Source organism: Cicer arietinum, chromosome 2 (genome assembly GCF_000331145.2).
Source record: "Cicer arietinum cultivar CDC Frontier isolate Library 1 chromosome 2, Cicar.CDCFrontier_v2.0, whole genome shotgun sequence".
NCBI lineage: Eukaryota > Viridiplantae > Streptophyta > Magnoliopsida > Fabales > Fabaceae > Cicer > Cicer arietinum.
The window spans coordinates 5,453,807-5,469,957 of record NC_021161.2 but is presented as its reverse complement, the minus strand read 5'-3'; the positions used below and the strand labels follow the sequence as shown (position 1 = coordinate 5,469,957).

Below are 16,151 nucleotides of genomic sequence, written 5' to 3'. Positions count from 1 at the left end.
TACTAATACCATTTAAAGATACCAAAATTAATATACAAAATTGAACCAAACATGTGAGAGGGGCGAAAATAAGGCAAAATTTGGTTTGAACACAAGGCAGAATTCTTCGAGTACTCATTCTTGTGAGTTGATCGATCTTCAATCCTATTCTTGTCTGTCTGTCTGTCTGTACTTTAAAGAAAGCTACTCCCTTCTTCTTCTTCTTGACAATAAAACAAACACCTTCGCTGCGTCTCGCTCACACCCTTTCTAACACTTTCATCCCAATCGATTCACATGAACACGTAACTCTTCCGGCCGTCTTTCATTCCATTTTCAAACATATGATGGTACTACTCATCTTCCTCCTCTTCGCTCCTTCCCCGTGTCTCGATATGCACATAAAAATTGACCCCTTTTTTTTTTCAGGATAAAACCAGGGGCAGGGACAAGGCAATGACTGATAAGTACAACGTTGAATCCGCTGAATTGTTGGCAAATGAGGCTCAGGTATTTTTTTTACTCAGTTAGCAAGTTTTCATTTTGTTCTTTTTTGTTTTTCATTTGCAATTCTTTTACCCTTTTGTTGTTTAGCTTTTGTCTATTGCTGAGGTCACACTTATACATCCCAGTGTTGTCAAATAGTGGCGCTGTAGGCTATAGCATTATAGTGTAGTGGAATTTAACAAACCTTTATTGTTTTGTGATACACAATTTAATACAAAGTGTTGTCAAATAACGTTATAGGCTATAGCACTATAGTGCAGTGGAATTTAACAAGCAGTTGTTTTGTGATACATAATTTAGTACAAAGTATTGTTAAATAGCGGCTATAGCAGCACTATAACAATGTAGCGTAGTAGAATTTGAAATTTGAGAAACTGCTATTTTTTGTGATATGCTATTTGCTATTGGCAATACTGATATATCCTAGCCGCTTATGTTTTTGTTTGTTTCCATCCTTTTGCAATTCTTTGAACCTTTTGTTCATATTGCTCATTGATGTAGTTTTTATGTTGTTTAATATTTGAGTATCTCAAACACCACAACCCTTATATATGAGCAGCTTCTGTTTTTGTTTGTTTCCATCTTTTTTCAGTTCTTTGACCCTTTTATTTTTATTGCTAATTGATGTTGTTACTCTCTTGTTTAGCATTTGTCTATTGAAGAGGCCGCAAACTTACATACTTGCAGTTTCTGTTTTTGTTTCTAACTTGTAATTCTTTGACCTTTTGTTTATATTGCTCATTGATGATGTTGTTTCTTTGTTGTTGTTTAGGTTTTGCCTATTGCGGAGGCCACACCTATATACGAGCAGCTTCTGCATTTATTTCCAACAGCTGTGAGTATTCTTGTTGAGTTCTTTGGTTGTGTGGAAATGAGATATGTGATTATGAGTGTATTTTATAGGGAACTACTTCTGTGAGGGATTTTGGAAGGTTCTACAATAATGGGATTGGTTTTTGATGATGCTTATTTGGATTTGTGTCCAGGCCAAGTTTTGGAAGCAGTATGTGGAGGCACACATGACTGTAAATAATGATGATGCTGTCAAACAGATTTTTAGTCGGTGTTTGTTGAATTGTCTTCAGGTTCCTCTCTGGTATGCTGTTTGCTTAATCTTATTATGGCAATGGGCGGTGTATTAGTTTCTTTAACTCCCTTTTTGGACATGTTTGAAATGTTTTGGTTGTATAAATAAAAACCTATTCAAGCAAAATGAGTAAACATATTTTCAGTTTGGTATATTAGAGTTTAGTTGGTACATGGTATGCTTACTTTAGTGGGCTGCTCCAAATGTTATCTGAATCAGTGTTGTCAAATATCGGCGCTATAGAGTAGCAGAATTTAAACAACTGTAATTCACTATTTAGTACACAATGTTGTTTAGTGGTGCTATAGCACTATAGCGTAGCGGAACTCAAACAAACTGCTTTTTTTTGCGATTGACAACACTGATCTATAGGCATCCTTGCAAGGGTAACTTTAAAAGGTTTAGACTATTTACTGATTGTGACACCCTTAGTTAAATCGTAGAAGATCTTGTAAGATCTGTCTTGTACGTACATGCAAATAATATTTTTATTTTAATCTTTCACTTTTGTTTCTTATTCTTGCATATAGGCGGTCTTACATTCGTTTCATTAGAAAGGTTAATGACAAGAAGGGGACAGAAGGTCAAGAAGAGACAAGAAAAGCTTTTGATTTTATGCTCAACTATGTTGGTAAGTTGTTTCCCATTAGTTTTGTATTTCAGTTTTCTTTGGACGATTGTAGCACCTTATTTAGTAGATGATGATGGATACTCACCTTAGGTGGTTTGGTCACGTGACATGAATTCTAGTAGGGGCCTCATTGGGAAAAATGGATAAAAACATAGGTCAATTGAAGGGGCAGGCAAAAGACTGAAGAAAATTTTAGGAGACAGTGATACCAATAAAAGATAACTTGAAGACAAGCGGTTTTTCTGAAAGCTTGGTTTAGAAAACTGAAGACTTTAAAATGGTTTTACTGAAAACTTGGTTTTTAATGCAGCGTGTGAGATACAAAACCATTTATGTGCTTTCACCCAATATTTTAAACTTTTGCTGTAGTTAGTTCACAGCATAGTATTCCAACTTCTATGACGTGGGTGTCGAAAGTTTGATCCTCGTTGATTCCACTCTTCTAAATAAAAGTTAGATTTCAGCACAAGGTAGGGTCTGCCTGTGCAGTTGCTTCACGCTTAAGAGGCTGTTATTGAGAAGGAGTATTAGATATGAAACCATTAATGTGCCTATATATGTATATATAATAATATAATAATGTATATTGATCCATCTTTCCGATGATGTGCTAACAGGAGCAGACATAGCATCTGGCCCTGTGTGGATGGAGTACATAGCCTTTCTAAAATCATTGCCGGTTAGTTAATAGTCTGTGTTTTCTGCAATTCTTGGTGCATAATTTGGGATCACTTTTCAATTCTTTTGGGTCAAATTCAATTGCAGACTGTACACGCACAAGAAGAATCACATCGGATGACTGTTGTGAGGAAAGTATATCAGAGGGCTATTATTACTCCTACCCATCATATTGAACAACTTTGGAAAGACTATGAAAATTTCGAAAATTCTGTTAGTCGTCAATTGGTAAAATATTGGTCTTGCTTTCATACTTGATCTCATAATACTTATTTGTGAGTTTGTTGTTGTTTTTTCTGTGGCGTTACTGTGTTAGATAAGAATATTCTAATTCAAAAGAATTACATTTTGATGATAAGTTGTTTTGCAGGCTAAAGGACTGATATCCGAATATCAACCAAAATACAATAGTGCGAGGGCAGTTTACAGGGAGCGGAAGAAGTATTTTGATGAAATTGATTGGAATATGCTTGCTGTACCACCAACTGGGTCCTACAAGGCAAATTTATGTTCCTTTGCAAATATTGTTTATCAATTGCTAGCAATTTCTGTATAGTGAAAGTATGCCATTGATGCTCTTTAAAAAAAAGATGTAATTGCGGAAGTAAAGTATTGGAAAGAGGGCTCTACTAGTTAAAAATGCTGATTAAATTGCAACTTGATGTTCTTTTATTTTGTGTCGCTGATATTGATTTGAGGGTCTTTGTTTGTAGTAGTTAGCTATTTATGAAAGTAAAGCATGAAGTAAACTTTGATATTTAGTTGGATTGTCATTTAGTTTTTAAAAGTTACTGATTAGGTTGATTAAACTAGGTTTTCAATGGGATGGGGAGTACAATTTTGCTTCCCATCTCCGTCCTCATTCCCCATCTCAGGGAGTTTTTCTCCCCATTCGTCTCTGCGGATCCCCATGGATACTTGCGGGACTCCATAGTTTATAAACTAAAATTCAACAAATTTGGAATAAAATATATATATGCCTAAAAACTCATAATAATAAGGGTTGTATAGTTTTTTTGGATTACTTAGTAAAAAATACTATACATACATACACACACACATATATATATATATATATTGGAGACAGAAACCTCGCGGGTTGGGGTGTGTGATTCTCATCCCCGTCACCGCGGGAAAAAAGTCCTCGCATGCTGGGCCTCAAATGGGTTAATTCCTTTGGGGATCCCACATATGGGTGGAAATTGACACAAAGAGCACCTTTATCCTTTTCAACATCTGTCAAGAAGACAACACAATGTTGTCAATCACGGAAAATAGCAGTTTGTTCAAATTCCGCTACGCAATAGTGCTATGGCCGCTATTTGACAACATTTTGTACAAAATGGCTCATCGCGGAACAATAGTGTTTTGTTCAGATTCCACTACACTACATCATTATAGTGCCGCTATAGAAGTTATTCAACAACTCTGAGACATCAACACATTTATATGGGCTATGGAGCTTTATGCTTTAGTTACTAGTTACTTGTTGTGTCATCAAGAAATTACATTTATGTAAATAAATTGTTTTGGAATGGTAATAATTTTCCTCCAAAATCTCTCTAAAGAAGCTGCTACAAAAGGGTTTTTGGCTCCAATATAAGCAAATTCAAACATGGACCAACTATAAAAAAACTTGAGCTATTAGTAAATGGATGATTTTATACTTTTATATATCTAACAACATAGTCTCTCACATAAGAGTCCATTGGATTCGAAGAAACTGACTATGCTGAAATTCAATTTTCATTAGAAGAATGGCTTGTGTTGAGTGTCAAACTCTAGACCACCTAGTCATAGAGGCTCCAATATCGTATTAAAGCCAACTATTCTAAAAGATTAAGATATTAGATGAAGTAAAATGAACAAACTAATAGTTTTTATATCTCTCATTATATCATAATAAGTTTTTTGTGTTTGTTACTTCTGACAGGAAGAAATGCAGTGGATGGCATGGAAGAGACTTCTATCTTTTGAAAAGTAAGAATGATGCATCCTTTTTTTATTTCTTTCTCTTAATTTTAACTTTTTTAAGTTTAACTGTTCAAACGCGCAAATCTACTTTATCCGTGCTTTTATTTAATTTATTTATTATGAATGGGGAGACAAAGAATAAGTTGAAACACTTAAAAACTGATATTAATTTGAATTTGTACAATTCAATTATATACAGAATTGAGAATCCCTAAAACCTATAGTTTGAAAATAATAATAACAAATACTGTTTCTGTTCTATCTATGGAAGCTATGAAAAACAGATCCAAGAAAACAGAGAAAGAATGAATAAATATAAACAGGTTGCAGTCTTGACTCTTGACCATTCTTGAGTCGAGACTCTATCTAACAACTTAAGCTTTCGGGAGAGTTGATCTTTGACCAAACTGATCGTTTTGAAATGATTGCTAGATGAACCTAGTGCCTTCCTCTCATTGATTTATCCGACTTCTTAATTTCAGAGGAAATCCACAGAGAATAGACACTGCTTCCTCCAACAAACGAGTTATATTTACTTATGAGCAGGTACTAGGAAATATAGTTTTATTTCTTTTTATCCCATAAATAGTATCACTTTTTTAATAATACGAAGAAAAATCATGTTCATGTAAAATACTTCCTTTGTTTCATATTAATTGTCATTTAAGGTTATGTACACTTTAAAAAAAAATCAATGAGTGTACTAGTTTCTATGATAAAATAAGCTTCATTGACTAAAATACCCTTATTAATGAAGTAGTAAGCGGAGTAGTTGGGTAGATTGAGGAACAATAATTGAGGGTATTAGTGGAAAAAAAGTAATTAATGAGCCTGCAAATTTATTTTTCTTTGTTGTACATATCTACTTTTAGCAGTCATTTCTAAACATTCATTATCATCTTAATTTAATTAGTTGTGATGAGTGGATGTTGGCAAATAAATCTTCAGTGCTAATTTCGCTTCGTTGTTCATTTTCGGAGTTACTGGATTGTTTATGCATTATTGGAGTTTTTTTAACATACATTTGTACAGTTATATGATTTGCCACTCTTCCATATTTACTTGCGATTGATATATTCATCATCTCTCTATGCTGTGAATCTGTGATGGTCTTTGGGATTTGTTTTTCCTGATTAAAATACTTGTAAAAGAAGTGGGGATAGGAACACCATCATCCATGTGCTTTACTTTGTTGGTATTTATTTATTATTATTTATGGAATTTCTTACTGTGATTCACTGGTATTCAGTGTCTGATGTATATGTACCATTATCCTGATATATGGTATGACTATGCTACATGGCATGCTAAAGGTGGTTCGATAGATGCTGCAATCAAAGTATTTCAAAGGTCTCTGAAGGCTCTTCCTGGTCTGTGGCACTTTTTCTATTGTTAATTCTGCTTAATTTTCAGATATAATTTTTTTCACAACATTTTCTTGAGTCTCTATGTGATTACTCCATCGAAGCACTGTTTCTGATAGATATTTCCTTTGATTGTGAAAACCTTTAATCTTTGGTAAATACTTAATATCAGTTAAGGCTCTATTGTTATCCTTTTGTTGAGTGTGGTGTAGTTCTTAATTTTACGTTAATGTGTCTTACTTGACCTTACATTTTTTAACTTTCATTTCCTTGCTCTGTCATTTCATTTGTGGACAGATTCGGAAATGCTACGGTATGCTTATGCAGAGCTAGAGGAATCCCGTGGAGCAATTCAGGTATTACTGATCGGATATATGTGATGGAAATGATAGTGATTAATTTTTTTTGGGAGTTATTGGTTTTTCATTGTATTATTGAAAAAATTAGTCATAAGAAATTGTTTAATTTTTACTATTGTTCTTGTAAATGTAAAATTTATTCATTTATTTATTCTATTTTATATACTCTATCCGTCGCAAGACATAAGTAAAAATTGGATTCTGGACGACATACATCAACTTTTTTTACTCATTTTTGCTTATATTTTGGGATGAAGGGAGTATAATTGATGCTGAGTACTCCCACTCAAGTAATTCACAGAAACCTCTCTTAAATCTTTTCTAGTCTCTTCTCAATTTGGTATTAGAGTAATATAGTAGGAGTAATAAAGCGATGATAAAATAACATCATATATATATATATATATATATATCTCATAAATAATATATGTTTTTACAAAATATAATAGAGAAAATCAATTACTAATCAAATAAAAAATAACATACATGCTTCAACTCAAGTATATTCACTTACTCAATTTAGAGAAACTTTTCCTTAATCTTTTCTGGCCGCTTATGAAGTTTTATGCTTCAACTTTCTTGTCTTTACTGGTTATTTTTAATCTTTAAGGATTTCTGTTTCTGTGTTTTATTTCAGGCTGCAAAGAAAATATATGAAAACCTTTTGGGAGATGGTGATAATGCAACTGCACTTGCACATATTCAAGTATGTGAAATTGTTTGTTTAATATGCTCAATAGTAGTGTTGGATACTTTGAAAATCAGTAAATACTCCCTTCAGAGTGAACTATAAGAAAAATTGGTATTTGAAAAGTATCTGATATAAAATTTAGACTAAATACATCAAATTTTCAAATATCGTTTTTGCTTATATTTAATTCCAATGGAGTAAGTCTTAAGGTACTGCTGCATGGCATGATCAGTTTTTTTGAATGTTTTGAAAATCAGTAAATTGTCTGAAAATTTATTGTTGTCCATATGTTTTATCTATCGGTCGATTCCACACACATGCCTTCTATCCTCATTAAAGTTGATTAATGGAAGTTGAATGTGCGTAAAACACATTTTTTTTCTCTGCTATAACTTTTCTACATTGAGAATGTTAAGTAATTGATGCAGTTTATTGTGATAATTGTTGATAGATTTCCATGCAAAAGATATGACATATGTTTCATGCTACAGTTCATTCGTTTTCTAAGAAGAACTGAAGGTGTTGAAGCTGCTAGGAAGTACTTTCTGGATGCTCGCAAATCCCCAACTTGTACATATCAAGTTTATGTGGCTTACGCTACGGTGGCCTTCTGTCTCGACAAGGATCCTAAGGTCTTACTATTTCCTTTGTTTATGCATGTTTATGTGTGTATTTGCATTTGTGTCTCAGAATAAATTAAAATAAGGAAACATTGCCAACAATTCTGTTTCTTGCCTGCTCTATCCTTCATGGAATTTAACAAAATAATTTTTATGCTTGGAGTCTTACATACATAATTTTAACTTCTAGAAAATAATTTGGATTATCCATGCAGATGGCTCATAATGTTTTTGAAGCAGGATTAAAACGCTTTATGCATGAGCCTGTTTATATTCTTGAGTGAGTTCTACTTTCTCTCAACTCTAATTAATCGTGTTCTGCAGTGCTTTCTAATGTATTATGCCAATATTGGAGCATTGTTTCTGCAACTGCAATCCCTAAAATGTACTTTTGTCTAAATCTTTGATCTTGAAGTGATATGATATGTCACTGAAGATTTTGGATATCTGCTGGACATTGTTTGTGATGACAACATTATCTACCACTTTTTAAAACCAAAACTGGTATGCCAAAGCATCAATATGATAACTGACGTCCCAAGCTCCACCTATGCTGGCACCTCAGCTACCGCCATCATTTGCTGCAAGCCACTAAATTTATTAATAACCAGAAAAGTAATACATGGCAAGGAGCAAGGGGGGGCATAAACTGAAACCCAAGAAAAAACATTATTTGAACCTATAATTAGGTAAACTTGACAATATTATCTACTTAAACCACTTGATAGGCTAACAGTGACGAACAGGTTCAAGTGATTAGTCTCACATTTTCACGCCAAACTGTTCACAACAAAAATTTGTTACTCACCATGTTGAGATCAACATAATCGACAACTTGACATACTAAACCTACTTTTGTAATTTTCTTTTTGATGTCTGCACTATATTGTAATGGATCTTGTTGACATACATCCACTAGTATCAGTTACTTTTTCTACTAAATTTGATACTTCAGATCCTTCTGCTAGTTGTTTTTAACTTTATGTTTTGGAGGATAGATTATCCTCTCACTAGTTGCACTTTTTTCGTTTCTCTTACCAATAATTATTTTCCTACCGAAAAATAGTGATTGAATACTAAGAATATTTTCACGATGTTTCAGATATGCTGATTTCTTGACACGTTTGAATGATGACCAAAATATACGTGCTTTATTCGAGAGGGCATTGAGTTCACTTCCTCCAGAGGAATCGGTTGAGGTTGGCCTTGACACTTATTTCCTTGTTCCTTTAAAAGAAATTCCTGGTCCCTTAGTGGTTGTAACTAATCTCACTTATAGGTCTGGAAAAGGTTCACTCAATTTGAGCAAACTTATGGAGATCTTGCTAGCATGTTGAAGGTAGCACCTTCATATTTATTTCAATACAACATTTACCTTGCTATATCAAGTTCTTTCTTTTGCAGCAGGCTCTTAGTAAGGCTTGTCAAATTTTTACTTTTTCGTAATTGCGGAACATTTGAAAGAAAATCCTTGAACGGAAAAAATTAAGATATCTAAGATAACCTAAGTTACTCTAGGGTACAATTATGATATTATTAGTACATGGCGGTAACCTGTTTTGATAATTTATCCTTGCATCATATGTAGGTTGAGCAACGAAGGAAAGAAGCACTTTCTGGAACTGGTGAAGATGCAACTGCAGCATTAGAGAGTTCTCTGCAAGATGTTGTATCACGTTATAGTTTCATGGATCTATGGCCGTGCTCTTCTAACGATCTTGATCATTTATCCCGGCAAGAGGTACCAGTCGTTAGTTTATCGAAAAACTAGACGCAACGACTATTTAAATTATTCACTGTTTATATTTGTGTTATATAGTAATTCATTTTCATTTCTACCTCTTTAGTGGCTTGCCAAAAATATCAATAAGAAAGTGGAGAAGTCTCTTGTGCTTAATGGAACAACTTTTATAGGTATTTTATTCATTCTTGCACTTGGTTTCTCAATATTTCTTATTCTGTGGTTAATGATACACAATTAGTGCAGATAAGGGATCTATTGCAAGCATTTCAACTATTTCATCTAAGGTTGTCTATCCTGATACTTCAAAGATGGTGGTATATGATCCAAAGCATAATCCTGGTATGTAACACATCCTGTTTGAAATTTGAATATTTTTTGGTGATTAGTTCTTTTTTCTTGTGTTACTACTCATGACTATTCAGTCTTCGAATAAAGTGATTGAGCTCAAGGAATTAATGAGCTCTAGCTAAGAATGAATCGTTTGGGGGAACTCGGATTTGAATCTTGGCTGAAACAATTATTGATCAGATTTTACTTACCTCCCGACTGAACTCGGGATTATCAGGGCCCCATTCCCCTGGAAATCAGATGGTTACGACGAAAAAGAATATCGTAGTTTATCGTGTAAGACTTAGTTTCTAATATCAGTGTCTTATTTTTTTTTATCCCAAGATACTCACTCTAATATTAGAAACTAGTCTTATGAAATAAACTACCATACTCTAACAAAATATTAAGATATTTTGAAATACTTTCTTATATTCTGACACTATGGTTTGAACTTTTATGTTTGGACTAAATTCAATTTAACGGCAATGTATGGCATGTAGCTTGATTTCATTTTCATGTATAAATACTGTTGTGAACTCAAAAATCCTTCGGAATGAAAATCAAATCTGAAACTCTCAATTCCTCTTTTAATTTCTCTCACACCTTCATGGTTTTGTTTTTTGAATAGGAAGGTTTAGGGTTGGAGTTATTATTGTTTTGTTTAATGTGAGTTATGATTTCATTTTTCTAACCGAACAATGTAAAAACGATAGCTTGTTAACTTTCTTACGTGCAACTGTCTGATTGAATTGCCAGGAACAGGTGCTGGAACAAATGCATTTGATGAAATTCTTAAAGCTACACCACCTGCTTTGGTAGCATTTTTAGCAAACCTACCTGCAGTTGAGGGTAATTTTCAATATTTCTGTTAAATATGATCCCATGTCAATCATCCAGTGTTTTTTCCCGCTATTTTATATGCAATTTAGAAACATGGATTTCAATGAGGTGCTTACATTTATTTTCCTTTTTCAATTCTGATGTTGCTGTCTAATTAATGCCCTCATCCAGTGTTGTTATTGCCAATTTTAAACAGTGCACAATATTTCTGGAATTTCTGCGAGGCTTTTGGTTGTCTATCTTAATTTATTAATCCACTTATTGCTATCTACTGCAAGTCACTCCTGAAATTTTCAGATTTGGTTGGAGTGCAGTTTGACTCATATTGAAAGATAGATTTTGTTTTTTTTCTTCTAAAAATCTAACTTCGAAATCTGAGCCGTCCAATCTTGATCGGACGACTGAGATTGTGTGATTGCGTGCAACCACAAGGACTCACAAAACCTGAGTCTGAAATTTTCTTGCTCTAAGTATCAATTTACATGTAGAATTGTGATGGATGAATAAGTTTGGATGAGTCTTGTTTACATTTTTTGGGTTTAGAAGACATGTGGATCTTCAATAAAGTGTTATAATCTATAGGTATATATAAAAGCAATATCCTTTTTCTGGTGTTAAACTATTTTATTCTGCAAAGGAGTGTATTACAATCCCACAAAATAAAAACCATAATTATACAAACAAATACAAAAATAATAGTACCCACTTTAGCGCAATAAAAAAAGGGAAAGACAGGCAGGTTAGTGCCTGTTTTGCACGCTAGTAGAAAGAATGTTGAAAGCACAGTGCGCAGTTATTTAAAATAGTTATGTTAGACTTATCATGTTTTCCTGAGTTACTAGGAGTGATATTGTTCCTTGCTGATTATTTGTATCTAAATGCTGCGACAAACTGTGTTTTGAAATTTGCAGGACCAACACCAAATGTGGATATCGTGCTATCGATTTGTTTGCAGAGCGACCTTCCAATAGGTGGGAAGACTGGGATTCCATCACAATTGCCAGTAGGTGCTGCTGCTCCTGCTACAAGTGAACTTTCTGGTTCAAGCAAGTCTCACTCTCACCCTGTTCAAACCGGCTTATCTCATAAACCAACCAATAGACAGCAATATGGAAAAAGGAAAGAATTAGACAGTAAGTGCATAATCCATTTTGATTAAACTTTATGCCTATGAAGCATGCACACCAGACACAATACTAACACTCACATATAGACATTGTAATAGTTTAAGAAAATCGAAGGGATTGAATGTAATCACACTGTCAGTGTAAGACATTGGACACACTTTTAATCCAAAGTGCCAGCAAAATACCAATATTTTAGCTTTCTTCTGTGTTTTGACATCAAAAGTCGATTTTACTCCGAGTGATATTTGTTATTATAATGTTTAGGGCAAGAGGATGATGATACTACAACTGTCCAAAGCCAACCACTTCCTCGAGACGCTTTCCGGATACGACAGTACCAGAAAGCTCGAGCCGGCAGCACTTCACAAACTGGATCAGTTTCATATGGAAGTGCACTTTCCGGCGACTTATCTGGCAGTACTGGTTGATACAACACTTTTAATCACTCTCCTCTTCCATATGTAAATGAATGAAAAATCATATTTAATGATATTGAGTTTTTCTTTTAAGATATTTAATTATTTGTCAAAATGCTTCCACAACTTATAGAATAGAATAATATCACATATCTCTGTTATTATTGCATTTTGTAAGAGAAATTTGTTCAAAATGATGTTGTTAAAATCTTATTTGTAAATTATGCTACAAGAAACATTAAAAATCTTATTAATGATATTGTAAAAAAAGAAAAATACCAAAAGATCAAAACTTTTATATATATATAGGGCACTCAAAATTTCAGGTTCACAGGAGACAATATATATAGTTTCAGAACAAGATATAATTCATTGAATATACATTACAAGTGTAGGATGTAAATGCTAGAAAATCAAAAACATAATTAATCATTTACTACATGATGGTGCAAGGTGCATGAACATTGTCATCACTAAACAGAAAGACTGTTTCATCAGGGACAGTTGAATATGCTTGATCAGGAAAATAGCCATGAACATTCTCATTAAAACCATGTCTATAGTAATTATATGAAGATTTAAAAGTAGATTCGTCCAAATATCGGGAAGCATATGGATAATATTCACTATCATAAGGATATGGCCAATACTCAGCTTTTCTTCCTGTTCTTCTCACAATCCTCAATACCTTGCTTTTGTCTACATACCCTATAACTGTTACCTTTTGATTTTCCATATCTATCTCCAAGCTATCAACACCTGCATTAATTCAGCCTATCAATATTTTCATGCCACAATCAAAATCTAGTGTATCTCAATATTTTTTGATATAGTCGGAAATTGAACATCAAAGCCCTAGGTCAACTCTAGAGTGACCCTCACAAAAATAAACATAAGGTGAGAGGTTTTTCTACTTTGGAACAAAGCATAAAAAAAATAAAAATTGCAAAAATCAATTGTTTAAGAATTAATACATTTTGGTTCCAATTAATTTGATTACATAAAGTGTAAGGTATATAAATTAGTCTTCAAATGTGCTAATTAATTTATACACAATTTTTTTTTTACAGAATATACAATTTTTTTAATGTAGATTAGGCATTCCATGAAGCATATTAATCCTTTACGTCAAGTTGAATAATATAAACGACAAAATTCTTTTCTAAGAGGTTTTTTTTTCCCTTCATATTCACAACTCAATTATTTAACTAATTAGTCGTTTAGTTAAATAGTGTTGCTGATAATATGTAATAAAGTAGCTGACAAACTATATACTATATGTCTTAACACTCATTGGTGTCTTTAGATTTCCTACATGGATGGATACCTAAACAAGTGTCACATGATGTCTACTTGATGTCGAAAGATGAATTTTTTGTTGGCCTCAAATGTTAGAATTATTATTCTTTAAAAAGTTGAAACATTGATTTGGGACCAATTTGAATACATCGACACTTTCAGAAAACAAGACACTAAAAGTTGTCACTTTTAACAACTAAATTATATATTAATTAATTGGTCTACTAGTCCAATAAATTAAGAGTCCAAAATAAAATTTAAAATAAAACTCTTTAAATATACAATAATAAAATTAGATGTCTTTTAAGCTTTTTATACAATATTAAACAATTTTTTTTTTCTTTTAAGAAAAATAATAAGAGGACAATGTGGACGGTTCTTGCCATTTAATTTGGAGATAACCCTTCTTATTCTTTCTTCACACCCTTGGCAATCCATATGCACCTTAAGTTCCACAATCTACAGCCATATACAAAATATAAATTGAAGGAGAATACAAAGTTAAATTATAAGGACAAAAATTAGAAACAAAAAAGTAAAATTTATTTTTAACTCATTTGCTACAAAGTTTAAGCTACAAAGTGTATAGTAATATATTGAAACATGAAGTTGGAACTTACAGACAAAGCATTAGGAAATGTTGTTTTCCAAGGTCGCCACCCTAACATGTTATACATTTGATTTGATATTGTTAACTTGTTTTTGTTGGAAACTCTAAGAATGCTTTTATAATATCTGAAGGAACATTGTACTTCCAACCCTTTCTTCTAAAAGTTAAATTAAATTATTTTTTTTTTTTTTTAATCTCCAATCAGATGCTGCACCTATTGTAATAGATAGCCACAACTATGTGTTATTTCATCATATATGAATATGAGTGTATCATTAATTAATCAAAAAAAGAACATAGGAATATTTTGAAACTACGGTAACATGAAAATTTTGGAATCATGGAATATATTGGTTAAAATAGACCAAGATTGTGTTGGTCGGAGTGAAATAAAATTTGAATTTTTTATTGAATTTTGTGAATGAAAAAAAATGCAATTAGAAGACTCTTAGTTGTGGAATCAAAGATATTAGTGGAATCTATTTGGTTAAAGCAGCTTATATAATGGGATTCAACAAAATAGATAAATTTATGATTTATGTTTGGAATTATTTGATATCATTGAAAGTATTTTTGTTTGTGTGGACACTCTTAAATAATTTATTCCATTAAAGATAAATTGATTTGTTGTAGTGTAATTCAATTGGATATTTATATACGCCTTGTTGGCTATAAGGTTGAATAAATTTCACACAGTTGACATAAATGTTGACGTATTTTAATAATATTTATTATAAATTATTATCAAAATTATAAGTATGTTTTATATGATAAATTTATTTTTACACTAATTCAATTACCCTAATGTCTAATTATTATTTTTCTGGTTCAACCCTACTTTGTAATTTATTTGAAGCTTAACAACAACAATTTAAAAAAAAAGATTTTTTTATAGAAAATTTTCCTCTAACTCTTTTAAAAACTCAACTCTTTTCTTTAAATAATTATACAATTACATGCGATAAATAATCTCGATTATTAATTTAAAATTAAAAAAATTAAAATTATACATTTATGTAACTAATTTTAATCAATTTCAATCATTAATTTAACTCAAATAGTAAAAAACGTTAATCGTGTAATATAATTAATTACATAGATTTATTCCAATGGCTTGAAAAAGAATGAATAAATAAAGTTTATATTGTACATGTGGTTTTTGTTGTGTTATTTTAGCTTTGGGTATGGATTGGTTCTCCTTTCTTGTCATTAATTTATTCTTCTTTTTTATATTTGAGGGGACATTAAAGTTGAGATAAAGTTATGATGATATATAGATATCTCTCTCATGTGGTTTTCACAAATCCAAACTTTGAACCATTGACATGGCATATGCTTTACATATTAACCAATGGTTCTACTAATTTCACTCTCACCCCTTTCTCAGAACCGTACCCACCATTTTATCAAAATCAATTTTAGGCCAACTAGCTTCTACAAAATCTCGAATATTATCTGTCAATTTTTTTTAATAAAAATAATTTTCTTTAATTTAAATTAATAAAATACATAAATATAAAACAACACAATATAGATTTGTCAAAAATTGAAAGAAAAAAAATAAATCTGCAGATAAACTTACAATATTCAAATTAATAGTATAAAATTAATAAATGGCTATTAATTTGACAAAACTAAAGACTAAGGTGATCACAATATCTATGTCTCTTGATAGTAATATTGAGACAGGTGAAGTCATTCATTCAATATGTCTATATTAGATCAAATTAATCTATCATTTAAATAAAATGAATACCGCAATGAGACAGAAAAATCAAATGTCACACTTAACCGACGAAATAACAAAAAAAATACAAAGAAAAAAAAATTATGTGAAAATCATTTATTTAATAAAAAAAATTAAAAAAATAATATAAAAAACAAATACATATTAC

At 31.9% G+C, this 16,151-nt stretch overlaps 2 protein-coding genes across 3 annotated transcripts; one reads left to right on the top strand and one right to left on the bottom strand.

Moving 5' to 3' along the window:
• Positions 1 to 18: 18 nt before the first annotated feature.
• On the top strand, positions 19 to 12,511 carry LOC101514406 (cleavage stimulation factor subunit 77). 2 transcript variants are annotated; one of them, XM_012712710.3, is made up of 23 exons: positions 19 to 329; positions 409 to 489; positions 1,259 to 1,321; positions 1,473 to 1,582; positions 2,104 to 2,204; positions 2,822 to 2,883; positions 2,970 to 3,110; positions 3,253 to 3,381; positions 4,816 to 4,862; positions 5,339 to 5,402; positions 6,106 to 6,226; positions 6,518 to 6,576; positions 7,217 to 7,285; positions 7,762 to 7,902; positions 8,106 to 8,170; positions 8,993 to 9,089; positions 9,170 to 9,229; positions 9,479 to 9,631; positions 9,738 to 9,804; positions 9,878 to 9,973; positions 10,727 to 10,813; positions 11,716 to 11,937; positions 12,196 to 12,511. In XM_012712710.3, exons 1-23 carry the CDS (start codon positions 324 to 326, stop codon positions 12,357 to 12,359), a joined length of 2,205 nt encoding a protein of 734 aa, XP_012568164.1. In that variant the 5' UTR covers positions 19 to 323; the 3' UTR covers positions 12,360 to 12,511. The 2 variants fall into 2 exon arrangements, with proteins under 2 accessions (XP_012568164.1, XP_012568163.1); XM_012712709.3 differs by having other exon boundaries at positions 20 to 329; positions 10,721 to 10,813.
• Positions 12,512 to 12,694: 183 nt separating this feature from the next.
• Positions 12,695 to 14,456, bottom strand: LOC101514082 (heavy metal-associated isoprenylated plant protein 45). Its single transcript, XM_004489579.4, has 3 exons — positions 14,267 to 14,456; positions 14,030 to 14,105; positions 12,695 to 13,106 (listed from the first exon to the last, which is right to left on the bottom strand). Exons 1-3 carry the CDS (start codon positions 14,321 to 14,323, stop codon positions 12,784 to 12,786), a joined length of 456 nt encoding a protein of 151 aa, XP_004489636.2. The 5' UTR covers positions 14,324 to 14,456; the 3' UTR covers positions 12,695 to 12,783.
• Positions 14,457 to 16,151: the final 1,695 nt, after the last annotated feature.